Here is a 26,953-nt window from a genome sequence, read left to right on the forward strand (position 1 = left end):
AGTGGTGCCAGCTTCTAGCCTCCCATGGAGGCTATTGAAGCATGGCACAAGTAAAAAAAAAATGTTTTTAAAAATGTGAAAAAAATATAAAAAAATATAAAAGTTTAAATCACCCCCCTTTCGCTTCATCCTAAATAAAACAATAAAAAAAATCAAACATACATATTTGGTATCGCCGTGTTCAGAATCGCCCGATCTATCAATTTAAAAAAAGCATTAACCTGATCGCTAAACGGCGTAGCGAGAAAAAAATCCGAAACGCCAGAATTACATTTTTCTTTATCGCCTCTCATTGGGGGACACAGGAACCATGGGTGTATGCTGCTGCCACTATGAGGCTGACACTATGCAAATAAAAAAGTTAGCTCCTCCTCTGCAGTGTACACCCCACCGATTGGCATTAAACTCTTCAGTTTAGCTTAGTGTCAGTAGGAGGTGGACACGGGTCTTTCATTAGACCCTTATCTACCTCAATGTGCGTCGTTTCTTTTTCAGGTTTTTCGGAAGGGATACAGGGTGAACAGTCACACCTGTAGTCCCACAAAGCGGACTATGAGTACGGCGTGTACTGCCACCCCGTATCCTCATAGATCCCTATCCAGGACCAAGATCCTAGCACACAAGCGTGCTCAGAAGTCCGGTCCTGGCTCCGTCCCCCACCCACTCGCCTTCCAGAGCCTGTCGGTCGGAGGAGACGAGGACGTCCATCAGCTCCAAGGACGTCTGATATCTTCCACGTTTTTAAGGTTAGTAGACGGCGTGGGATGTTAAATGAGTATTTGGGGGGCCTTGGGATTCCCTTCTTCCTGCTATTTTTTTGCGGCGAGGCGCCTTACAGGCAGCCGCACTGCTATCCCTGCGGCAGCACCCTTACTGTACTGGCAATTAGGGACAATTTCCGGGGCCCATCTTTTGCGCGGCGGCTCTTAATTCCGGCCGCGCTACTTTCCCACGGTGGCTCTGCACCTCTAATCGGTGCCGCAGACCCTTTCCTCTGCGGCGCGGCCCCACTACAGGCAGCCGCTCTGTTTTTATCTCCACGGCGGTACCTTTTTAAGTTTGCCGCGGTCCCTCCTTTTCAGCGGCCACGGTCGTCTCCTGCGGCAGCCGGCTTTTAATGTAGAGAAATCCTATACAGAAAAGAAATACCAAAATATATTCAAAGTGTAACCAATTTAGTAAATATTACTCAGAAAGTATATAACCTAAAAAAATATTTACTGACAAACCAATCATAGATTTTAATCAAATACTTTTATTTATTAAAAAGTGACATGAGCACAACAATTAACACTTTTTTATTAATTGTGTACAAGACAGTATATAAAATATTACTAAAATTCGTCTACCAAAACATACAACAAGTATGTGAGGGGGCCAGGGCACGCAAGAACTGGTTGGCAAAAAACATATATTTTAATAAAAATACAACATAAATCAAATTTATAAAATAATACAAGAAATATTAATACTTTAATAAGAGGTATATTAATAATATGGCTGAAAAGAAATCAGTATATGCTCACATAATAAAGTAAATTGAATTAATAATAAATGAATATAAGAATAATACCTAAGTTAGTCCACACACCTGATCACTGTTAATAGGTCTTATATAATTAATACAATCAGTCATATGATATAACAAATAAAATGAATATGGTAATAAATAGGGGAAAAAATAATAAAATAAAAAGGAAAAAAAATAAAAATATAAAAAAAAATAAAAATAAAAAAAATAAAAAAATAAACAACAAATGGAAAACAGAAAATGTATATGTTGATATATATGAAGTTGAAGGAGTAATGTTGTATAAGGTGATAAAATTGTATATGTTATATATGTGTGAAAAAAGTGTGCAAAAAAATATATATATTGTGCAAAGAAATAAAAGAAAACAAAAAACTATAGAAAATACGTGAAATAAAAGGTGAAAAATAAAACACTAATACTGAAAATAAGTGTCAAAAATTAAATGTGTAATCGTATATAATTGAAATAGAAAAAATATATATATATATACGTATATTTAATTGGTGCATACACTGGTGAAAATAAAATGTGAAATAATGTAATGTGACAATGAGCCTACAATTAACCTGTACAAAAAAAGGGGGGAGAAAAGAGTAAAAACTAAGAATATATAAACACTATGACTGATTGTATGAAGAAACTCCCCAGAGTCAAAACCAGGAGTGTCATAGTATAGTTATACAATGGCCAGGTGTGTGGGCGCACCTATAAAAAAGCAACAAGGACGTACAAAAGTAACATTGAATGTGAGAACAGCCGTTACCAACCAGATATGCGTGCCGCAGCCCCCGCACACACCACTCCAACGCACGTTTCGCAACCGCTTCGTCAGGGAGTGGTGTGTGTAGGGCGCGACCGCATATAAATAGTGTCCCCGCAGCTGCAAAGAATAAAATGAGGAACGCCATAATTACATGGCGCCGGTACAGAGCAGGCGCACAGCTCCGTCCACAGAGCCGAAGACCGGAAGCGCGCCAGCGAGTGCGTCCAGAGATCGCAGTCAATGACGCGCCGAATCTCCGGCTCCAGGACCGAGCGCGCGCATGCGCTGTCCGGCGCACAGCGCACCAGCAGCCATGATGTTCCAGGGAAAGCCACAGGGCTATGAGTATAATCTTAAACACAGGACAACGCATATAAAAATATAAGAGAATCAACTCTGGGACATAATATGTACAGATATTTATTATAACTATAATTAATCTATAATAATGACATAACTTATATAAAAAAACTATATCATAAAAAACTTAATATAACCTAATGAATACTCATTCAATAACACACACAACCGGCATTTATATCATCAGTCAGTCTCCATACATAGCCATAATTAAATATACCTATACATAATACAAACATATACATATCCATAAACACAATATCTACAATATCACGGAAATAAATGCTATATTAAAAAACCAATTGAATCCATGTATGAAGAATACATATGCATATATATAGGTAATTGTGCATATATACCCTAATAATCGATGAAATAAAAAGGACAGCGTTGCCAACCCCAAAAATAAAAAAATAATAAAAATAAAAAAATATATACATAAAAAGTAAATAAAGAATATATTAGGGAAAGGTGTGAAAATTAGAAAAAAATATGGAAAAAATTAATAATTATGAAAATTAAAAAAAGAGAATGAATATTACTTAAACTAAATATCTGTTGGACAATTATGCGTGTAAACCTGAAATATGAGCACCCTACACTAAAGGAAGGACACAAAAGGGAGGCAAAAAATTTGTTTTTTTATTATTGAAAATAAAATATATATATATATATATATATATATATATATATATATATATATATATATACATGTATATATAAGCACATATACATATGAAAGAGTATAAAATGAAAAAATATACAAAAATGTACAGTATATGTGAAAAATAAAAAATAAAAAATATATATGTACAAGAATATATAAAAAAATATATAAAAAATAATAATTAAACCTGTAAAAGAAATTTAATTAATAAATTATTAAATAACAATCAATAAAATTGACATTACAACAAATTTTAAAAAAATTAATCAATATACTCATGAACATATATGCAAGATAATTGAAAGAGGATTAGAAAGCTTAACGAAACAGATCTAGAGAAAACTGGAAAATCCCCATTGTTCATTAAGGCCCACGGGAGTCATGCTTTGTAGCATAGTAATCCACTTGCACTCTTTTTGTGCAAGTCTCTTGCTAGCATCCCCCCTCCTGTTACCCAAATGTAGCCGATCTATTCCTTTTACTTGAAGCAAATGTGATTGATTAGGATGGTGATGACGAAAGTGTCTCGCTAACGGTTTCAACTTGGATATAGCATTGACATCATTGATCTCAATCTTTTCTGCTGTTTTAATGTCCTCACATACTTGTTGTATGTTTTGGTAGACGAATTTTAGTAATATTTTATATACTGTCTTGTACACAATTAATAAAAAAGTGTTAATTGTTGTGCTCATGTCACTTTTTAATAAATAAAAGTATTTGATTAAAATCTATGATTGGCTTTTAATGTAGGCCCCGGCTCTTCCCGGGGCCTACTTCCGGCGCCGACACCGGCGCTCCTCTGTTCATGCGGCGGCTGCCGCGCCTGTCAGTCGGGACGCCCGCACCTTTTCCTCGGCGCCGGCACACCATTTCCGCGGTCACCGGCTGCTAATTTAGGCCCCTGCTTCCCCCGGGGCCTACTTCTGGTGACGTGCTCCGTCACTTCCGGTATCATCGGGCGGGCTTTCTCCCGCCCGACAAACTGCCCGGCATTCCCCACCCACCGGCGCCATCTCGGCTGGCTCCGCCCCTTCCTCCACGCCGCTGCTGGACGCTCAGGGCACGAGTTTTCTTCATCGTGCCACGCTCCTGCGCCGGGGGAACTTCGCAGAGCGCTCTTTCTGGGAACACAGCCCGCCATCTGCGCTGGGGATCCACAGCATCTTCCTCCAGGCCTGCAGCTCCTGGTATCCGGGGTTTTTCGTCTGCCGTGAGTAGCTCTGCACTGCAGACTGACACCCTCCTCTGCCCCACTGTCCCCTAACCTGCTGGCATTTTCTTCAGGGACCTCTTCAAAATGTCTAACTCTAAAGGGGGCCGCTCTCGTCCTCCGACTTCTTCATCTTCTGCCTTAGTCACATACTTTGCATGTTCGTCCTGTAACAGCAAACTTCCCTCAGGTCAGTCCTCCCCGCTGTGTCAGTCCTGCAGCAACCCGATTGTTCCCACCGCCCAGGATCCCCCGGCTGTTCCGCCCGAGAGTGATCCCCCCCATCCCAGGCTGGGCCGCCTCTCTGTCACAATCGGTGGCCGATTTAACACGGGTATCTCAAACCCTAGTGTCCGCGCTGGATCGGTTACCCCTGCAGACCCCTGCAGTGGCCAGCGGGTCGCAGGAACCGCCGCCCGAGCCCTCCTTGATAAGCCACAAAAGGTCCAGACAGGAACGCCGGTCTGAGTCCTCTTCGCGCTCCATCTCGCCGCTTGGCCCTCCCCCGCAGTTGGTGTCCCACCGATCCTCCTCCCCTGAGTCGGGCGAGGCATTATCTGAGGCGCCTTCGGAGGATATTTCGGAGCTGGATCCTAACCAAATCGCCACCATGAGTGAGACAGTACAGAACCTCATTGGGGCAATAAACCAAACCTGTGGCATCAAGGATCCCTCTACGGAACCCGCAGATCAGGCGGTTTCGTTTAGACGGGCCAAACCACCTTCTAAATTTTTCGCTCCTCATCCTGAATTCGAGGAAATCTTGTCCAGAGAGAGAGAGAGAACCCCACTAGGCGTTTTCAGAGGGGAAAACGCCTGGGTGTGCTATATCCTTTTTCTCCAGAACTTACCGCCAATTGGACGGTCTCTCCCTCAGTGGATCCACCTGTGTCCAGGCTGTCCACCAACACGGTGCTTCCTCTGTCCGGCGGAGCATCTCTGAAGGATTCTAACGATAGGGTTATAGAATCCTTCGCGAAATCTGCTTTTGAAGCGGCTCTATGTCCAGCTTTTGCGTCCACTTGGGCTTCAAAATCCATTTCAAAATGGGCCAAGGATCTTCGGCGAGGTATCCTGGATGGGGCGCCTCCCGCGCAATTAGCGGAACTTGCCAACCAGATTTCCCACGCTGGTGAATACCTGGTTTCCGCCTCCCTGGATGTCGCGTCTTGTGCGGCTCAAGCTTCCAGCAATGCCATTGCCATCCGCCGGACCGTTTGGCTCAAGGCCTGGCAGGCGGACTTGTCCTCCAAAAAGTCCCTCACTAGTCTGCCCTTCCAGGGCTCTCGCCTCTTTGGTTCCCAGCTGGACCAAATAATTAAGGACGCCACCGGGGGTACAAGTTCTCTTCTCCCCCAGGCTAAGCCTCGTCGCCCTCCTCCTAGACGACAGTTTCGTTCTTTTCGGCCTTTTCGTCGCTTCGCTGCGTCAAACTCCTTTTCCCAGCAGCAACAGAGGCCACAGGCACGTCAAGAGAAGAAGGCGGTGTCCTTTAGGCCCACTCCGTCCTGGCATCCTCTTTTCTCCCAGGGTAGATCCTCCAGGCCCAGGACTGGAAGATCCACCTCGGCATGACTCTCGGCAAGACTCCAGCCCAACTCCCAGATTGGGCGGCCGTCTTCTCCTTTTCAGGGACGTCTGGATTTCCGCAGTAGGGGATGCATGGGTCAGGGAAGTTGTATCCTCGGGATACAAAATAGAGTTCGCTTCCCGACCTTGGGATCGTTTCTTCCAATCCCGTCCTCCAAGAGACCCCGCTCTAGTTCCGGGCTTCTTCTCAGCCATCGCTTCTCTGCTCAAATCCGGGGTAATCGTTCCCGTCCCAGAAAAAGAACGCTTCACGGGTTTCTACTCGAATCTTTTTGTGGTACCGAAAAAAGACGGCAAAGTTCGCCCCATTCTGGACCTCAAATTGCTGAACAGGAGAGTTCGCCTGAGACACTTCAGGATGGAATCCCTTCGTTCAGTAATTGCTTCCATGGAGGCTCAGGAGTTTCTATGCTCAATAGATATCCAGGACGCCTACCTCCATGTCCCGATATTTCCCGGACATCACCGTTTCCTGCGCTTCGCAGTGCAACGAGATCATTTTCAGTTTGTCGCCCTGCCGTTCGGTCTCGCAACCGCGCCAAGAGTGTTCACGAAGATCATGGCGGCGCTGATGGCCATCTTGAGAGTCAGAGGCTTGGTCCTATTTCCATATCTCGACATACGCTTGCTCCAGGGTCCTCGACCTCCCTCCCTCCGTTCGGCCATGAAGGTTCTGGGGAGGATGGTAGCTACATTGGAAGCGATTCCCTTTGCCCAATTCCATTCGCGACCCCTTCAGCAAGCCATTCTGTCTCAGTGGGACAGGTCGGTCTTCTCCCTGGATCGACCGATCAAACTCTCCTTTCGGGTCAGGCGGTCTCTCAACTGGTGGCTGACGTCGCCTCTCATCTCCCAGGGCAGGTCCTTCCTTCCGGTTCACTGGCAGGTGGTGACAACGGACGCCAGCCTGATCGGCTGGGGTGCGGTTTTTCGCCACCTGACGGTTCAGGGCCGTTGGTCGCCGCAGGAGTCATCTCTGCCGATCAACGTCCTCGAAATTCGGGCCATCTTTCTGTCCCTCCGCCACTGGGAAAGGATCCTCAGGGGCCTTCCAGTCCGGATCCAGACGGACAATGCCACGGCTGTGGCATATGTCAACCATCAGGGGGGGGACTCGGAGCTCCTTGGCCCTTGCCGAGGTATCCAAGATCCTCCTTTGGGCAGAGGCAACGGTTCCGGTGATATCCGCGGTGCATATCCCTGGCGTGGAAAACTGGGCCGCCGACTTCCTCAGCCGCGAGGGCCTCGCGGCAGGGGAATGGTCCTTGCATCCGGAGGTCTTCCATCAGATTTGTCTTCGATGGGGAACTCCGGATGTGGATCTCACGGCGTCCCGAGTCAACAGGAAGGTTCCGCAGTTCGTCTCCAGGTCCCGCGATCCTCTCGCAGTGGGCGTCGATGCTCTGGCCATTCCTTGGTCACAGTTCGAGCTGCCCTACCTGTTCCCACCCCTTTCATTACTTCCCAAACTGTTGAAGAAGATCAAAGCGGAAGGGGTGCCGGTCATCCTGATCGCCCGGGATTGGCCCAGGAGAGCTTGGTTCGCGGAACTCGTCAACCTTCTCGCGGACGCTCCCTGGCGCCTTCCAGACAGGCCCGATCTGCTGTCCCAGGGTCCGATCTGCCACCCGAATTCTCGGTCGCTCAGTTTAACGGCGTGGCTGTTGAGACCGCGGTTCTAAGAGCGTGCGGCCTTTCGGACCGGGTGATTCACACCATGATTCAGGCTCGGAAGCCTTCATCTTCCAGGATCTACTACCGCACCTGGAAGGCCTACTTCCATTGGTGCGAGTCCAGCCGCGTTCCGCCTATGGTTTTTTCCCTGCCTTCTCTTTTGGCCTTCCTTCAGGCAGGACTGGATTCGGGCCTGGGTCTTAGTTCCCTGAAGGGTCAGGTCTCTGCGCTTTCCATCCTCTTTCAGAAGACCTTGGCCTCTCGGCCACAGGTTAAGACCTTCTTTCAGGGGGTAGCCCACGCCGTCCCGCCGTACAGGGCACCTGTGGAGGCATGGGACCTAAACCTGGTACTGGACGTTCTGAAGGTTTCTCCCTTTGAACCTCTTAGGGAGATTCCTCTATCAGTTTTATCATGGAAGGTAGCCTTTCTTGTGGCCATCACGTCCATTCGCCGCGTTTCCGAGCTGGCGGCCCTGTCTTGCCGTCCTCCGTTTTTGGTCATTCACCAGGTCAAGGTGGTCTTCCGGCCCCCACCTTCTTTTCTTCCTAAGGTGGTTTCCACCTTCCACCTCAACGAGGACATCGTTCTACCTTCCTTTTGTCCAGCTCCGACTCATCCTCTGGAGCGATCGTTGAACAGGCTGGACCTTGTCAGGGCTGTGAGGATCTATCTGGACAGAACGTCCACTTTCCGGAAGACGGATTCCTTTTTCGTCATTCCTGATGGCACGCGCAGAGGCCAGCCGGCTTCTAAAGCGACTATTGCTCGATGGATCAGAATGGCAATTTTGGAGGCTTACCGGGTCAAGAACAGAGTGCCCCCTCCTGGGATTAAGGCTCACTCTACCCGGGCAGTCGGCGCCTCCTGGGCGGTGCACCACAGGGCTTCCGCCCTACAGCTGTGCAAAGCGGCAACTTAGTCTTCCATCCACACGTTCACCAAATTTTACAAGGTCCATACCTACGCATCGGCGGACGCCAGCCTAGGCAGAAGGATCCTGCAGGCGGCAGTGGTGAGTCCTCTGACCTGATGGAAGTCTGTTTTTCCCGCCCTTGGGACTGCTTTGGGACGTCCCATGGTTCCTGTGTCCCCCAATGAGAGGCGATAAAGAAAACAGGATTTTTGGTTGCTTACCGTAAAATCTGTTTCTTGAAGCCTCCATTGGGGGACACAGCTCCCTCCCAATGTTTTTGTTATATGTTCTCTGACTGTTCTCACGTTTACAGTTCTCAAGTTTGTGGTTATGGTTTTTCAACCTTGTTCTTTCTCCTCCTGCTTTCTCACTAACTGAAGAGTTTAATGCCAGTCAGTGGGGTGTACACTGCAGAGGAGGAGCTAACTTTTTTATTTGCATAGTGTCAGCCTCCTAGTGGCAGCAGCATACACCCATGGTTCCTGTGTCCCCCAATGGAGGCTTCAAGAAACAGATTTTACGGTAAGCAACCAAAAATCCTGTTTTTTGGTCGCCGCGACATTGCATTAAAGTGCAATAACGGGGCGATAAAAAGAACGTATCTGCACCGAAATGCTATCATTAAAAACGTCAGCTAGGCACGCAAAAAATAAGCCCTCACCCGACCCCAGATCATGAAAAATGGAGACGCTACGGGTATCGGAAAATGGCACTTTTTTTTTTTTTTTTTTTAAAGCAAAGTTTGGAACTTTTTTCACCACTTGGATAAAAAATAACCTAGTCATGTTAGGTGTCTATGAACTTGTACTGACCTAGAGAATCATAATGGCAGGTTAGTTTTAGCATTTAGTGAACCTAGCAAAAAAGCCAAACAAAAAACAAGTGTGGGATTGCACTTTTTTTTTGCAATTTCACCGCACTTGGAATTTTTTTCCCGTTTTCTAGTAAAAGACATGGTAAAACCAATGGTGTCGTTCAAAAGTACAACTTGTCCCGCAAGAAATAAGCCCTCACATGACCATATTGACGGAAAAATAAAGTTATGGCTCTGGGAAGGAGGGAAGTGAAAAACGAAAACGCAAAAATGAAAAAGGGCCGCGACTTGAAGGGGTTAAATGAATGCTACCTGAAGCGCGTAATAGAACTTAGATCTTGCCGTAAAGTATGAAGATGATACTTGCATGGAGGCAAAGCATATGCCTCAATGTCTAAAAGAAAACCACACTATGCATGTAGGATGCATGTATATATGGCTGAGAATGACACAGTTACAATAATGATTAACCTCTAAACAAATATGAAGGAGGACAACAATAGAGTTGGGGCGCATTGCACATTTCTGTAGTATAAGGGAACCCTATGAAACATATGCAAGAAAGTTGAACTATTGCAAATACAGTACATATACATATAAAGGTAAGTATGAGACTCCCGTGTTGGGGGTTTTTAAGGCAAAAGTAGGGGCATGGTCTAAATTGCACTAGTCAGTGGTGAGCCGAGTAAATCTTACTAAAATGATTCTCATTCCTAAGATAATGTATGTTCTCCATAACTCACCTATTTGGATACCATGTGGGAAATTTAAAGGGAGGGTGCCGTGATTTTAGTTTTTGTATTAATAATTATTGATTATATAATCAATTATTTTTAATACAAAAGTAAATGTAGTACTTTAATACCTTTTTATTTATTCATTTTTACTTTTGCCACTGGAGGCCGCCATTTTCATTAGTGTGGGTGTAAGTGTCTGGGCACGACACTTGCACACCTCACTTACGGCAGCCATGGGCATAGGAGCCAACAGTCGGGCTCCAACCGCTTCTCCTGCCTCTCAGCTGTGACTTGGGCACGCCCCCTGGGCTGCTACGTCACAGCTGTGAGAGGAGATCGGCCATTTTGTTTTTTTCCTCTGTCATCGCACACACAGCTCAGTGTGTGCGATCATAGCAGGAGCTGCCAGGGAGAAGCAGCTGCTGGGAAGAGAGGTTCGAGGTGAGTATCTGCAGCCAGGAGCTGTGATTGCAGCCTGTACTTAGTATTACAGCACAGGCTGCAATCACTGCTCACTGCCGACCTGTTCAGAGCAGAGCAGGGAGATGTCACACTGCTCTGCCCTGAACATGACTCAGCACTTCCTGGGAGAGGACTGAAGGTAAGTACAGAGTTTTTATTTTCTTATGCATCTATCACTGCTACCTGCCCCTATATACCACTGCTACCTGCCCCTATATACCACTGCTACCTGCCCCTATATACCACTGCTACCTGCCCCTATATACCACTGCTACCTGCTCCTATATACCACTGCTACCTGCCCCTATATACCACTGCCACCTGCTCCTATATACCACTGCTACCTGCCCCTATATACCACTGCTACCTGCCCCTATATACCACTGCTACCTGCTTCTATATACCACTGCTACCTGCCCCTATATACCACTGCTACCAGCCCTTATATACCACTGCTACCAGCCCTTATATACCACTGCTACCTGTCCCTATATACCACTGCTACCAGCCCTTATATACCACTGCTACCTGCCCCTATATACCACTGCTACCAGCCCTTATATACCACTGCTACCTGTCCTTATATACCACTGCTACCAGCCCTTATATGCCACTGCTACCTGTCCCTATATACCACTGCTACCAGCCCTTATATACCACTGCTACCTGTCCCAATATACCACTGCTACCAGCCCTTATATACCACTGCTACCTGCCCCTATATACCACTGCTACCAGCCCTTATATACCACTGCTACCTGTCCCTATATACCACTGCTACCAGCCCTTATATACCACTGCTACCTGCCCCTATATACCACTGCTACCAGCCCTTATATACCACTGCTACCTGTCCCTATATACCACTGCTACCTGCTCCTATATACCACTGCTACCTGCTCCTATATACCACTGCTACCTGCCTCTGTATACCACCGCTACCTGCCTCTGCATACCACCGCTACCTGCCTCTGCATACCACCGCTACCTGCCTCTGCATACCACCGCTACCTGCCTCTGCATACCACCGCTACCTGCCTCTATATACCACCGCTACCTGCCTCTGTATACCACCGCTACCTGCCTCTATATACCACCGCTACCTGCCTCTGCATACCACCGCTACCTGCCTCTGTATACCACCTACCACTGCTGCTTGCCTCTATATACCATCTACTAATGCTGCCTGCCTCTGTATAGCACCGCTACCTGCCTCTGTATACCACCTACCACTGCTGCCTGCCTCTATATACCATCTACCACTGCTGCCTGCCTCTATATACCATCTACCACTGCTGCCTGTCTCTATATACCATCTACCACTGCTGCCTGCCTCTATATACCATCTACCACTGCTGCCTGCCTCTATATACCATCTACCATTGCTACCTCTGTACTGTGTAGCTAATCTAGTCTTGTGTAGCTAATCCTGTCCTGTGTGCAGTATCACACAAGATAGGATTAGATACACGGTGCAGCACAGTATCACACAGGACAGGATTAGATACACGGCTCAGCAGTCAGTATCTAATCCTCTCCTATGCACTCCTGACTCCTCTGTCCCCTGCGTGTCTTTCCCCATTGTGGTTTATTATTTTTGTTGTGGGAGATGAGGGAGTCGAGGATTATGCGTTCGGTATGGTATAAAAAAGATTAATAAAGGACTTTATTCTGGCCGAGTCTTTACAATACATGTGAGATCTATGTGGCGGCATTATGGGTGATCTATATGGCGGTATTATGTGAGAAGCATATGGTGGTATGTGAGAACACTGGCGGTATTGTGTGATCTATATGGCGGTATTATGTGAGAACACTGGCAGTATTATGTGTGATCTATATGGCGGTATGTGAGAACACTGGCGGTATTATGTGTGATCTATATGGCGGTATGTGAGAACACTGGCGGTATTATGTGTGATCTATATGGCGGTATGTGAGAACACTGGCGGTATTATGTGTGATCTATATGGTGGTATTATGTGAGAACTGTATGACAGTATTGTGTGATCTATTTGATAGTATTGTGTGTGATCTATATGGCGGTATTATGTGAGAACACTATGGCAGTATTATCTTCAGAAAGTGGACCCATTCTATAGTGGTTCTGGCTGAGCACCTGCACGCGGGTCTGGGGTAATAGAGGGGGCAGCATGACCTCCAGTTAGGTGCAGTCAGGGCTGGTGAGGCAGCTGAAGAGAGGGGTCTCATTTTTATCGTTACTATATGGCTACATTTCCTTCCCAGCGTCACCCCGACTGCGCCTGTCGCCTCCCTTTCACACATCGCCAGGACAGGATGGGGAAGACAGGATCTGAGGAGGGGAGTGGGGTCTGCATGCAAAGTCTGGATCAGAACAGGCCATCAATCCGCAGAAATGTTTCCTGGATTTCTGTGGAGCAGACGGTCCATCCATGTGTATAAAAGACAGCGCTCTATGTACAATCCCTGGCTGCTCCGCGCACCAAACAGGGGGCCCCTATAGACCAGCACACTGCTCTCCTGAAATACTCTGTGCTGCTGTCACCCTGCTCCCTCCACCATATATCTCCCAGAATCCTTGCTGCCTGCCATCCTCGGTGACCGTCTACTTGTCAGTATAAGGCTGCCTTCACACTATCATTATTTGGTCAGTATTTTACATCAGTATTTGTAGCCAAAACCAGGAGTGGGTGATAAATACAGATGTGGTGCATGTGTTTCTATTATACTTTTCCTCTATTTGTTCCACTCCTGGTTTTGGCTACAAATACTGAGGTAAAATACCAAATACCGATAGTGTGACGGCAGCCATACTCTGCAGTCACCAACAAAATGGCTGCTCACTGGGTTCCTGAATCTCATCCTCTCTAATCCCTTAGCAAACACCCTGAAGGAGAGGAGACATCACACACGTCAGCAGACTCCGCCCATATTTACTGCAGTGCTGTAATGTGAGCTATTTGTACACTAGGTTTTTCTGAAATTTCAGTAGCTGCTCCCCCTAGTGTTGAAAAGTGGAAATTCCAAAACTTTTCAAATAATTTTTCATATTTTACTAAATTATAAACAAATGATAATTTTTAAGAAAATGTAATCATTAATTCTTTACATTTTTACAATTTCTGAAATTTTTTTTTTTTTTTGATGGCACCTTCCCTTTAAGCTGATTAACTCCTTATTTAGGAATTTGGTATAGGGGAAGCAGCAGCCCTGTATTAGGTTGGAGACGCTTCAGAGACCTAAGGATGAAGGAGGTTTGGCTTTGCCTAACCCTGAAATATACTTCCTGGCGGCTCAGTGCCAGCACTTAAAGGGCTGGGAGCGTGAGGCGTCTACCAGCATGGTACAGAGAGGGTGACAACAAGATGTTTTGCGGTACAGTGCTTGGGAGATGGGTCTCTGAGGGCACTAGAGAAAATCTATCCTACGCTATTCCTGATAAATAAATTATGGGGAAGAGTCAGACAAATTCATGGAGTCACTTGTCTTACCAGGTTCTCCCCGCTGTGGTTTAATAACAATTTACCGGAGTTTATGGCAATGGAATGTTTACCAGAATGGCAGGCCAGGGGGATACGATATGTCTATCAGGTTCTAGAGCGGCGAGATCTGAAATCCTTTTCCTAGCTACAATCAGAATTTGGTATTGGGGCTTCTGGGGGATATCAATATGCACAGGTGAGACATGCGTTTAATACTCAGGACAGAGGAGACTGTTTTAAAATTCAAGGTGATTTAGTGTTGGAGTATGTGTGTGGAGAGGGGGAAACCTATTACATACTCATTTACTGGGTTTCCCGATTGGCGCTTGAACTAAATAGGAGAGAGAATTGGGCCATTTAGAGGATGAAACATGGATGTCTATGCTAGAATGGATACCAAAACTGTCACTGAATGAACCATATAGACTGTCTCAGCTTTATATCGTACATAGAGTGTATAGATCTCCAGATGTTTTGTCTAAGGCCGGATTGCGGTCTGACTCGGAGTGCCCTAGGTGTAGGAATGACTATGCTGGACTGCTTCACATTCTCTGGACGTGTCCGAGGTTGGCTGCTTTCTGGTTGGTGATTATCAGTCGAATAGAGGGGGCTTATGTTAGGTTGAACAATTAATAAAATGTTCACTTCAGTTGCCTACTCCTGGCCTAATGGATATTGATCAGGTGCGCACCAAAGAAATAACATATGACCACACAGTCAGATGTAAATTCTCCTTGATCAAGCTATGGCTCAGCTCCAAGGGGCTTTATTTAGTCAGAACACAGGTTTATATAACCCCTGTAAGGGGGGCTCGGTTAGCTTTAAAATGGGAGTGATCGGATGCATTCCATTGGTTAGTGGGTTGGGCAATGAGCAAGTCCATGGGCGTATCCATGAGGTCATCAGGGTGGGTTGGTCCATCAGGTCATCAAAGTGGGCGTCATTGTGGGTGGATCCATGAGGTCATCAGGGTGGGCGTCATCTTGGATATCAGCACATGGTATGCTGATACAGGAAATGGCAGCCATCTTTAGTGTCTCACTTTGATCTGAGAAAGCTTATGTAAGGTTAAACAATACACGTTATGGGTCACTTCTCTCAACCTCTTATGTCTTGAGGTTAATTAAGTATTTGATCTTATGGCTCTCCTCAGCACTAAAGGTACCTTCACACTGAACAACTTAACAACGATATCGCTAGCGATCCGTGACGTTGCAGCGTCCTGGATAGCGATATCGTTGTGTTTGACATGCAGCAGCGATCTGGATCCTGCTGTGACATCGTTGGTCGGAGCAGAAAGTCCAGAACTTTATTTCGTCGCTGGACCTCCCGCAGACATCGCTGAATCGGCGTGTGTGACGCCGATCCAGCGATGTCTTCACTGGTAACCAGGGTAAACATCGGGTTACTAAGCGCAGGGCCGCGCTTAGTAACCCGATGTTTACCCTGGTTACCCTGGAACTTCGGCGTCGTTGGTCGCTGGAGAGCTGTCTGTGTGACAGCTCTCCAGCAACCACACAGTGACGCTGCAGCGATCGGCATCGTTGTCTAGATCGCTGCAGCGTCGCTAAATGTGACGGTACCTTTATAGATGCATGGTTCCAAGGGAACAGGTGGTGTTTGTTGGGATATGTAGAGGAGATAAGAGTAGATAACAATTTGAAGATAGCAATTGCTAGACTATTGTACATGGCTCGGAAGGTCATAGCAAGAAACTGGATAAGAGGATCCACCTTCGAGAGGAGAATACCTTCAATATGTGGAACATGTTATTACTCTAGAAAAAGGGGTTTACCAGAAAAGAGGGAAAGTGGAGTATTATGATAAACTGTGGACGCCTTGGCTGGAATTGGGGTAGGGATGAGGGAAGAACGTTCTGTGAAGTTTTTTCCTGTTGGAATGTTTGTTTATAAGGGGACAGTAGGAGTCATCACATAATGCTAAAGTATATGCCGGTATACGATATGCTAAGGAAAGAGCATGAGCTGTGTAAATGGGGAGGGGGGGAAGGGTTGGTAATGTTGGGATATATTGCGGGGGGAAATCTTTTCAAAATCCCTGTATTGTTGTAAAATGTTTATTGTGATTTTATACTTACCGTAATAAAAATCTATTTAAGTTAAAAAAAAAAAAAAAAAAAAAAGGTAAGTATGGTAAACCAGTAATGTTATAATGTTAAATACAGAAGATATCCAAACAGCCCAATATCTAATTATGCAATACCAGAATAGAGAGATTGGCTCCAGATCTAGGCCAACGCTTTGGCTTCCACTATAACCTATCATAGACCTGTCACACCACTTGACAATAGAAACAGCAAAAGTGACTATCTGATTTAGTGATGAAAAATGAAACTTTAGCTGCAGATAGCATGGAGGGGTGTAAACTGGATATACAGGTTGTTGCTATTAGGAATTCAAGATTACAGATCTTTTTGTCACATTCAGATCCAGAGCTATACTCACAGTTTTGCGGACTCTTATAGAAAACAGTCAGCAGTTTGTCTCCCACCCTACTGTCAGCTCTGAGAATGCAGCACTCAGTGACTGGGTAGAAGATAAGTAAGGGACTGACAATCCTTGATTATTTGGCCCTGTGCTTGTCTCCTATACTTTTATTGCTTTGCACAAAAAAATCCTTTATTAGTATATGTTGTGGGATATTGTTTTCCAAGTGTCAGATTTGCAGGAATTCCCCTGTTACTAAAAGGGCTCATGCAGATTACTGTATAACTGGATGAGTGCTATCTGTCCCCATGTTATTTTATAGGGCCTTGCACATGTCAGATTTCTTTTTTTTTTTTTTTTTCCCTCGGTCTGAAGAAAAAAGTTGCAGAATGCACGATTTGCCACTGAGAATCTTATGGCACTCACCCATTCAACTCAGTCTGTGGAAAAAAATCGTACCACACTTGGATGACATCCGAGTGCGCTCCGATTTTCACGGACTGACATTATAGAGAAGGTGGAGAAACTCTCATCCCACTCTGAAAACACGAGTGTGATTAGCATAATCGGACCCATTTTCTTGGATATGGAAAAACAGTTGTGTCCCTAACGTTTGGATCACTTTTTAGAAGAAAAAAGCAGCGGATCACAGGAGTCAGGAGCTGGTGGCTGCAGCTACCACTGTGCCCGCTGCCAATGAAATGAATATTCATAGCTCCCCATGCCCATAGTCCCTCCCACCTCTATGCACTGAAGCTGGCACTGAGAGGTGGAAGGGACTGTGGGCGTGGGAAGCAGTGAATATTATCTTTAGCAGTTAGCACAGTGTTAGCTCAGCTACTGCACTAAGCCGATGGCCATCAGGTGAGCCAGCTATTAAGAAAATGAATATTCACTGCTCTCCACGCCTGGGACTATGAAAATGGAGAGCAGCGAATATTCGTTCTCTTTAACCCCTTTCTGCCATTAGACGTACTATTCCGTCCATGTGGGGTGGGCTTTACTTCCCAAGGACGGAATAGTACGTCATAGCCGATCGGCCGCGCTCACGGGGGGAGCGCGGCCGATCGCGGCCGGGTGTCAGCTGCTTATCGCAGCTGACATCCGCCACTATGTGCCAGGAGCGGTCACGGACCGCCCCTGACACATTAACCCCCGGCACACCGCGATCAAACATGATCGCGATGTGCCGGCGGTGCAGGGAAGCATCACGCAGGGAGGGGGCTCCCTGCGGGCTTCCCTGAGACCCCCGCAGCAACGCGATGTGATCGGGTTGCTCCGGGGGTCTCCCACCTCCCTCCCTGCATCAAGTCCCGGATCCAATATGGCCGCGGATCTGGGTCCTGCAGGGAGGGAGGTGGCTTACCAAGTGCCTGCTCAGAGCAGGCACTTGGTAACGCTGCACTGCTCTCAGACAGATCGGTGATCTGTCAGAGTGCTGTGCAAACTGGCAGATCACCGATCTGTATTGTCCCCCCCTGGGACAAAGTAAAAAAGTAAAAAAAAAATTTTTTACAAGTGTGTAAAAAAAAAAAACCTAAATAATGAAAAAAAAATAAAAAAATATTATTCCCATAAATACATTTCTTTATCTAAATAAAAAAAAAACAAACAATAAAAGTACACATATTTAGTATCGCCGCGTCCGTAACGACCCGACCTATAAAACTGGCCCACTAGTTAACCCCTTCAGTAAACACCGTAAGAAAAAAAAAAACAAAAAACGAGGCAAAAAACAACGCTTTATTATCATACCGCCGAACAACAAGTGGAATAACACGCGATCAAAAAGACAGATATAAATAACCAGGGTACCGCTGAAAGCGTCATCTTGTCCCGCAAAAAATGAGCCGCCATACAGCAACATCAGCAAAAAAATAAAAGTTATAGTCCTCAGAATAAAGCGATGCAAAAATAATTATTTTTTCTATAAAATAGTTTTTATCGTATAAAAGCGCCAAAACATAAAAAAATGATATAAATGAGGTGTCGCTGTAATCGTACTGACCCGAAGAATAAAACGGCTTTATCAATTTTACCAAACGCGGAATGGTATAAACGCCTCCCCCAAAAGAAATTCATGAATAGCTGGTTTTTGGTAATTCTGCCTCACAAAAATCGGAATAAAAGGCGATCAAAAAATGTCACGTGCCCGAAAGTGTTACCAATAAAACCGTCAACTCGTCCCGCAAAAAACAAGACCTCACATGACTCTGTGGACTCAAATATGGAAAAATTATAGCTCTCAAAATGTGGTAACGCAAAAAATATTTTTTGCAATAGAAAGCGTCTTTCAGTGAGTGACGGCTGCCAATCATAAAAATCCACCCAAAAAACCTGCTATAAAAGTAAATCAAACCCCCCCCTTCATTACCCCCTTAGTTGGGGAAAAGTAAAAAAAATTTAAAAAATGTATTTATTTCCATTTTCCCGTTAGGGTTAGGGTTAGGGCTAGGGTTAGGGCTAGGGTTAGGGCTGAGGTTAGGGTTAGGGCTAGGGTTAGGGCTAGGGTTATGGTTAGGGCTAGGGTTAAGGCTACAGTTAGGGTTAAGGCTACAGTTAGGGTTAAGGCTACAGTTAGGGTTAAGGCTACAGTTAGGGTTAAGGCTACAGTTAGGGTTAAGGCTACAGTTAGGGTTAAGGCTACAGTTAGGGTTAAGGCTACAGTTAGGGTTAAGGCTACAGTTAGGGTTAAGGCTACAGTTAGGGTTAAGGCTACAGTTAGGGTTAAGGCTACAGTTAGGGTTAAGGCTACAGTTAGGGTTAAGGCTACAGTTAGGGTTAAGGCTACAGTTAGGGTTAAGGCTACAGTTAGGGTTAAGGCTACAGTTAGGGTTAAGGCTACAGTTAGGGTTAAGGCTACAGTTAGGGTTAAGGCTACAGTTAGGGTTAAGGCTACAGTTAGGGTTAAGGCTACAGTTAGGGTTAAGGCTACAGTTAGGGTTGGGGCTAAAGTTAGGGTTAGGGTTTGGATTACATTTGCGGTTGGGAATAGGGTTGGGATTAGGGTTAGGGGTGTGTCAGGGTTAGAGGTGTGGTTAGGGTTACCGTTGGAATTAGAGTTAGGGGTGTGTTTGGATTAGGGTTTCAGTTATAATTGGGGGGTTTCCACTGTTTAGACACATCAGGGGCTCTCCAAACGCAACATGGCGTCCGATCTCAATTCCAGCCAATTCTGCGTTGAAAAAGTAAAACAGTGCTCCTTCCCTTCCGAGCTCTCCCGTGTGCCCAAACAGTTGTTTACCCCAATATATGGGGTATCAGCGTACTCAGGACAAATTGGACAACAACTTTTAGGGTCCAAGTTCTCCTGTTACCCTTGGGAAAATACAAAACTGGGGGCTAAAAGATAAGTTTTGTGGGGAAAAAAAGATTTTTTTAATTTTCACGGCTCTGCGTTATAAACTGTAGTGAAATACGTGTGGGCTCAAAGTTCTCACAACACATCTAGATAACTTCATGGGGGGGTCTAGTTTCCAATATGGGGTCACTTGTTGGGGGTTTCTACTGTTTAGGTACATCAGGGGCTCTGCAAACGCAATCTGACGCCTGCAGACCATTCCATCTAAGTCTGCATTCCAAATGGCGCTCCTTCCCTTCCGAGCCCTCCCATGCGCCCAAACGGTGGTTCCCCTCCACATATGGGGCATCAGCGCACTCAGGACAAATTGGACAACAAATTTTGGGGTCCAATTTCTCCTGTTACCCTCGAGAAAATACAAAACTGGGGGCTAAAAAATAATTTTGGGGGGAATTTTTCTTTTTATTTTCACGGCTCTGCGTTAGAAACTGTAGTGAAACACTTGGGGGCTCAAAGTTCTCACAACACATCTAGATAAGTTCCTTGGGGGGTCTAGTTTCCAATATGGTGTCACTTGTGGGGGGTTTCTATTGTTTAGGTACATTAGGGGCTCTGCAAACGCAATGTGACGCCTGCAGACCATTCCATCTAAGTCTGTATTTCAAATGGCGCTCCTTCCCTTCCGAGCCTTCCCATGCGCCCAAACGGTGGTTCCCCCCCATATATGGGGTATCAGCGCACTCAGGACAAATTGCACAACAAATTTTGGGGTCCAATTTCTCCTGTTCCCCTCGGGAAAATACAAAACTGGGGGCTAAAAAATAATATTTGTGGGAAAAAAAATTTGTTTTATTTTTACGGCTCTGCATTATAAACTTCTGTGAAGCTCTTGGTGGGTCAAAGTGCTCACAACTCATCTAGATAAGTTCCTTAGGGGGTCTACTTTCCAAAATGGTGTCACTTGTGGGGGGTTTCAATGTTTAGGCACATCAGTGGCTCTCCAAACGCAACATGGCGTCTCATCTCAATTCCTGTGAATTTTGCATTGAAAAGTCAAACGGTGCTCCTTCCCTTCCGAGCTCTCCCATGCGCCCAAACAGTGGTTTACCCCCACATATGGGGTATCAGCGTACTGAGGACAAATTGTACAACAACTTTTTGGTTCCAATTTCTTCTCTTACCATTGGGAAAATAAAAAATTGGGGGCGAAAAGATCATTTTTTTTTTCACAAATGATTTTTTATTTTTACGGTTCTGCATTATAAACTTCTGTGAAGCACTTGGTGGGTCAAAGTGCTCACCACACCTCTAGATAAGTTCCTTAGGGGGTCTACTTTCCAAAATGGTGTCACTTGTGGGGGGTTTCAATGTTTAGGCACATCAGTGGCTCTCCAAACGCAACATGGCGTCCCATCTCAATTCCAGTCAATTTTGCATTAAAAAGTCAAATGGCGCTCCTTCGCTTCCAAGCTCTGTCATGCGCCCAAACAGTGGTTTACCCCCACATGTGGGGTATTGGCGTACTCAGGACAAATTGTACAACAAGGTTTGGGGTCCATTTTCTCCTGTAACTCTTGGCAAAATAAAACAAATTGGAGCTGAAGTAAATTTTTTGTGAAAAAAAGTAAAATGTTAATTTTTATTTAAACATTCCAAAAATTCCTGTGAAACACCTGAAGGGTTAATAAACTTCTTGAATGTGGTTTTGAGAACCTTGAGGGGTGCAGTTTTTAGAATGGTGTCACACTTGGGTATTTTCTATCATATAGACCCCTCAAAATGACTTCAAATGAGATGTGGCCCCTAAAATAAAATGGTGTTGTAAAAATGAGAAATTGCTGGTCAACTTGTAACCCTTATAACTCCCTAACAAAAAAAAATTTTGGTTCCAAAATTGTGCTGATGTAAAGTAGACGTGGGAAATGTTACTTATTAAGTATTTTGTGTGACATATCTCTGTGATTTAATTGCATAAAAATTCAAAGTTGGAAAATTGCAAAATTTTCAAAATTTTCGCCATATTTCCGTTTTTTTCACAAATAATCGCAAGTAATATCAAAGAAATTTTACCACTATCATGAAGTACAATATGTCACGAGAAAACAATGTCAGAATCACCGGGATCCGTTGAAGCGTTCCAGAGTTATAACCTCATAAAGGGACAGTGGTCAGAATTGTAAAAATTGGCCCGGTCCATAACGTGCAAACCACCCTTGGGGGTAAAGGGGTTAATAGCAGGCACACGTTCTTGCCCAGCTGCTGCAGGAAACTGGTGGCTGCGACTAACAGTGTGCCCTAAAGAAGATGAATATTCATTGCTCTCCACTCCCATAGCTCCAGGGGTGGGGAGCTAGGGGGTATTCTGCAGCTGCTTACATCAGCACAGGACGCAACGCTGCGAGGAAGGGGAGTAGAAGTTTTTATTTTTTGTGTGTGTGCATCAAGATCATAATGGGGGGCCATATATACCAGGATGGGATGGTGGGAATTCTGCATTGACTTAGATACAGAATGCTGTCTGAAAGCACTCTTAGGCTATGTGCACACGTAGGGAATGTGGTGCAGAATTTTCTGCACTAAATCTGCATCTCCTGGCAGAATCCGCAGGTGCGTTTTTTTGTGCGTTTTTTATGCAGATTTTACCACTGTGGATTTCTATAAATGGAGGGGCTGCAGAACTGGACAAAAGAAGCGACGTGCACTTCTTTGAATTCTGCAGCGTTTCTGCGCAGATTTTTCTGCACCATGTGCACAGGTTTTTTTTTCACATTGATTAACATTGTACTGTAAATCACAGTGCAGTTCTGCAGCGTTTCTGCTGCAGAAAAATCTGCTGCAGTTCTGCACTAAATCTGCATCGTGTGCACATACCCTTAAGGTACCTTCACACATAACGATATTGTTAACGATATCGTTGCTATTTGTGACGTAGCAACGATATCGTTAATGAAATCGTTATGTGTGACAGCGACCAACGATCAGGCCCCTGCTGGGAGATCGTTGGTCGCTGAATAAAGTCCAGAACTTTATTTAGTCGCTGGACTCCCTGGAGACATCGCTGGATCGGCGTGTGTGACACCGATCCAGCGATGTGTTCACTGGTAACCGGGGTAAACATCGGGTAACTAAGCGCAGGGCCGCGCTTAGTAACCCGATGTTTACCCTGGTTACCATGCTAAAAGTAAAAAAAACCAAACAGTACATACTTACCTACAGCTGTCTGTCCTCCAGCGCTGCGCTCTGCACTCCTCCTGTACTGGCTGTGAGCCGGAAAGCAGAGCGGTGACGTCACCGCTCTGCTTTCCGGCTCCCAGACAGTACAGGAGGAGAGCAGAGAAGCAGAGCGCAGCGCTGGAGGACAGACGGCTGTAGGTAAGTATGTACTGTTTGTTTTTTTTTACTTTTAGCATGGTAACCAGGGTAAACATCGGGTTACTAAGCGCGACCCTGCGCTTAGTTACCCGATGTTTACCCTGGTTACCGGCATCGTTGGTCGCTGGAGAGCGGTCTGTGTGACAGCTCTCCAGCGACCAAACAGCGACACTGCAGCGATTCGGATCGTTGTCGGTATCGCTGCAGCGTCGCTAAATGTGAAGGGGCCTTTACAGTGATGGTGTGAGCAGTACAGCATCTCATGTTGTTACTGGGTAGACCTGTTGCTGAGTATTTAACCTATGTATAGAATCCCCTCCCCCCCCTTTACATCTGCATTTCTTTCATACAACACAGCGGGAGCTCTGCTGCCTCATGGCTGCACTTTTGGATGGCGCCAGGGGCACCACTCCATTACAGCCTGTTCAAGTGTAGCTTGTTTGGGCTGATTTTGCCCTATAATGAGCAAACCAGTTTTAGTGACTAGACCCCCATTACTAGTGATATTAACTCCTATATATATATTCTTTTATCTCTTGTCTAAACCTGAGTTGTCTTATGGTCTGAAAAATATTGTAATTCTTCTTGGGAGTCCTGTGCCGCTTTGGCTTTTTGTGAAGCGCTCTTGCATATTCTTTGCTGCCTGACTTGTTGGCAGTCACTGATTGGCTGCAGCACTGGAGACAGTAACATTTACCAGGAGCAGCAATGGGTACTGAACTCGGGGAGGGGAGTATAGTGAACTTTTTTTTCATAAACAAACTGCAGCTGAGTAAAGGGGTTTTCTGAGACTAAAAAGCCCATTAATGCCAGTTTTGCACATCCCTCTTACACGGTTCTGTATCTGGACCACCATGTACTGACTGCAAGCCTCGTGACCCGTATTTAACAGCCTAAATAATATATACCGTAGTCACAAATGGGGGAACTTGTGGCAAGAGACTTCTGTCCAGAACCACCAACAAGACCCATTGCACATGCACTAGTTTCCTTACTGTCCAGGACTTGTACAAGCCCACAGGAAAACCGCGCATGTCTAGCAGGTTTTCTCGTGGTGTCAGATGGACGTCTCATCACTTGTTCTTCCAGTAAGGGCCATGGTTTGGACAGGGCGGTGTCGGACATGCAGAACTGGGGATATGGCTCCCAGATGGCAAAAACAAAGCAGAGCCGTTTAAAGATAATTTAATAGTAAGGTGGTAATAGCATACCTAAGTGGTCAGCACCACTATATTAGTTGGATACCAGCTGTGTACACGGACCCTCCCTCTATTTTTGGACCCTCTACTTTACAGTTTTCCTTGCCGGTGTTTCGCTTGCGATAAATCTTCTGACATAGTACATATGTATGTGATTTACTGGTTTTCCTCTTGCTTTTTCTGCTAATGTTTTTTTTCTTTTTTCCCACCCAGACAATCTATGAAAACAGGATATACAGCCTTAAAATAGAGTGTGGTCCGAAATACCCGGAATCCCCTCCGTTCGCCAAATTTGTAACAAAAATTAATATGAATGGCGTGAATAATTCTAATGGTGTGGTGAGTAGGACGCTTGACTTCTCTTCCTTCACGTAAGGGTGGCAGAGGCTATAGAAAGGTGATTATTTGTGGCTCCAGATGACCGGGTCCTACATAAATAGTAGTAGTCATACATGTGCACAGCACTGCTCCGCGCCCACGTGCTATGTACATATCTCATAGAGTAGCGATGGGTGCAACATAAATGTCCGTGGTCTCTGGGAGCATCATCTCATTTGTACAGACGTCCCGGCCCTTATTCATCCACTGCCCCCATGATGGCAGACAGATAGTAATAACTGCTGGCTGCAGTCGCTGGGCGTGAAGATGGTGATGTTTGTGTATGAATGATGACATTGCATAAGAAAAGGAATATTAATTAGAAAACAAAACCTTACACGTTACAGCCCCGGATTCACCAGTGTATATAGATGCTTATTAAAGGGGAAGACTGCTCCTTACACTCCTTAATATTTATTGTATTAAAATGATTTCAGCTTGTCAACTAATAAACTTAAAAGGAGAGCAACATAACGTAGAGGCAGAGACCCTGATTCCCTGACACTGATTGGCAGCATCCTGTGTACACTGTAAGAAAGCTGCTATTCAGTGGTGTGGGTGGGGTTATTCAGGGCTCAGCATTCAGAGATCTGCTGCAGAGAAAACTGTGATTCTGTCATAACTGTTGCATCCAGTAAACTGAGGGACACATTTCTGAAATCAGGATCTCCGTTCCTACATCATGCTGCTGTCAGATTCTGTTTAACGTTGCTGGGTGAGATCTATATCTGATGAGTAACTGCGCAGAACAGGCGATATGCCTTTCACCGCTTAGTAACTTCCGGTGTACCCTTTACAGAGGCTCCTAAGGAGCGTTAGTCCGCTGCATCCACACAACAGAATGGGCTGAGATTGGAGGACCCTCAGATTCCCTCCTATTTACCTCTTAGATGCCATGGTCTATATAGCAGGGGTGAGGAATCTTTTTTATGCCAAGAGCTATTTGGATATTTATGCCATCCTTCGGGGCCATACAACCTCCGCCCACAAAGTGCATCCTGGCACTGGTGTCAGGACGTAATCTTTCATTGCATGCCCTTCAGTGTTCTGTAGTGAACACTGTATGTGTGTTGACAGAGCAAGAAGAAATTAATGAGCTGGCTGTAATCAAAATACACTTCCCTGCCCAAGAATGTGGTCCCTGCGAATCTGCCCCGGGGGCCTGATAAAATGTCATCGAGGGCCGTAAATGGCCCTGAGGTTCCCCACTTTTGGTCTATAGCAACTGCAGCACCTAAGAAGTTTATAGCGGGAGACAGCTCTAACTGTAAGGCTAGGTTCACATCACGTTAGGGCAATCCGTTTAATGGATCCGTTAAACGGATGTGCTAATGATGAGCCCCATATTGTCTGTATCTGTGCGATAGCGTTAACGGATGGTTACATTGCGTCTGCATGCGTTAGCAATAGATTTCTCTGCAGAGCGAACGCTTCCGTTCGCGGTGCGTTTGTCGTAACGAACCCGAAAACACGGTAGTCCACATTCGAAGGTGCGTCACAAAATAAAAGACCATCGCTAACGCATGCCGATGTTGACATGCGTTATTATGCGTTCTGCTAACTGAAGTCTATGGGTGCGTTAACGGACTCGTTACATTGCGTTAGTGCCGCTTTGAAACGGATCCGTTAAACGGATTGCCCTAACGCGATGTGAACCTAGCCTAATCCCAAGGATGAAGGCCGCTAGGTCTGTCATTTTGCACTCCTATTTGGCCCAATATTGCAATACAGAATACCAAAGCGTGTTTTACAAGTGATGAAATCAACATTTTCTCTGTGCATAAAAGAAAAGGAGGGGGTAAAATTAAAATTAAGAAATAAAATTATTAAATACAAATTTAAATAATCCCCCCCCTCCCCTTCTCAGTTTAAAAATAAAAAAATAAGCATATTTGGTTCCGCTTCATCCACAAACATCCATTCAAACTATGAAATTAGTCGTATAATTTATACACCAAATTAGACAAAACCCTGCCTTTTCTCACTAAAAAAGATAAAGGAAATGTGGATGCTCCCATGGGCTATCATGTCGGAAAATAAGACATGTGAATGTGGCCTGAAG

At 45.3% G+C, this 26,953-nt stretch overlaps 1 protein-coding gene across 1 annotated transcript in view; it reads left to right on the forward strand.

Annotated features, from left to right (window-relative positions):
* Positions 1-26,953, forward strand: part of UBE2V1 (ubiquitin conjugating enzyme E2 V1) — a 49,606-nt gene that overhangs the window by 21,661 nt on the left and 992 nt on the right. The window contains exon 3 of the mRNA XM_069750867.1: positions 24,727-24,852. Within this exon, the coding sequence (XP_069606968.1) occupies positions 24,727-24,852 (126 nt within the window). The remainder of the gene's footprint in view (positions 1-24,726; positions 24,853-26,953) is intronic.

The sequence above is a fragment of the Ranitomeya imitator genome, chromosome 2 (genome assembly GCF_032444005.1).
Source record: "Ranitomeya imitator isolate aRanImi1 chromosome 2, aRanImi1.pri, whole genome shotgun sequence".
Classification (NCBI taxonomy): domain Eukaryota; kingdom Metazoa; phylum Chordata; class Amphibia; order Anura; family Dendrobatidae; genus Ranitomeya; species Ranitomeya imitator.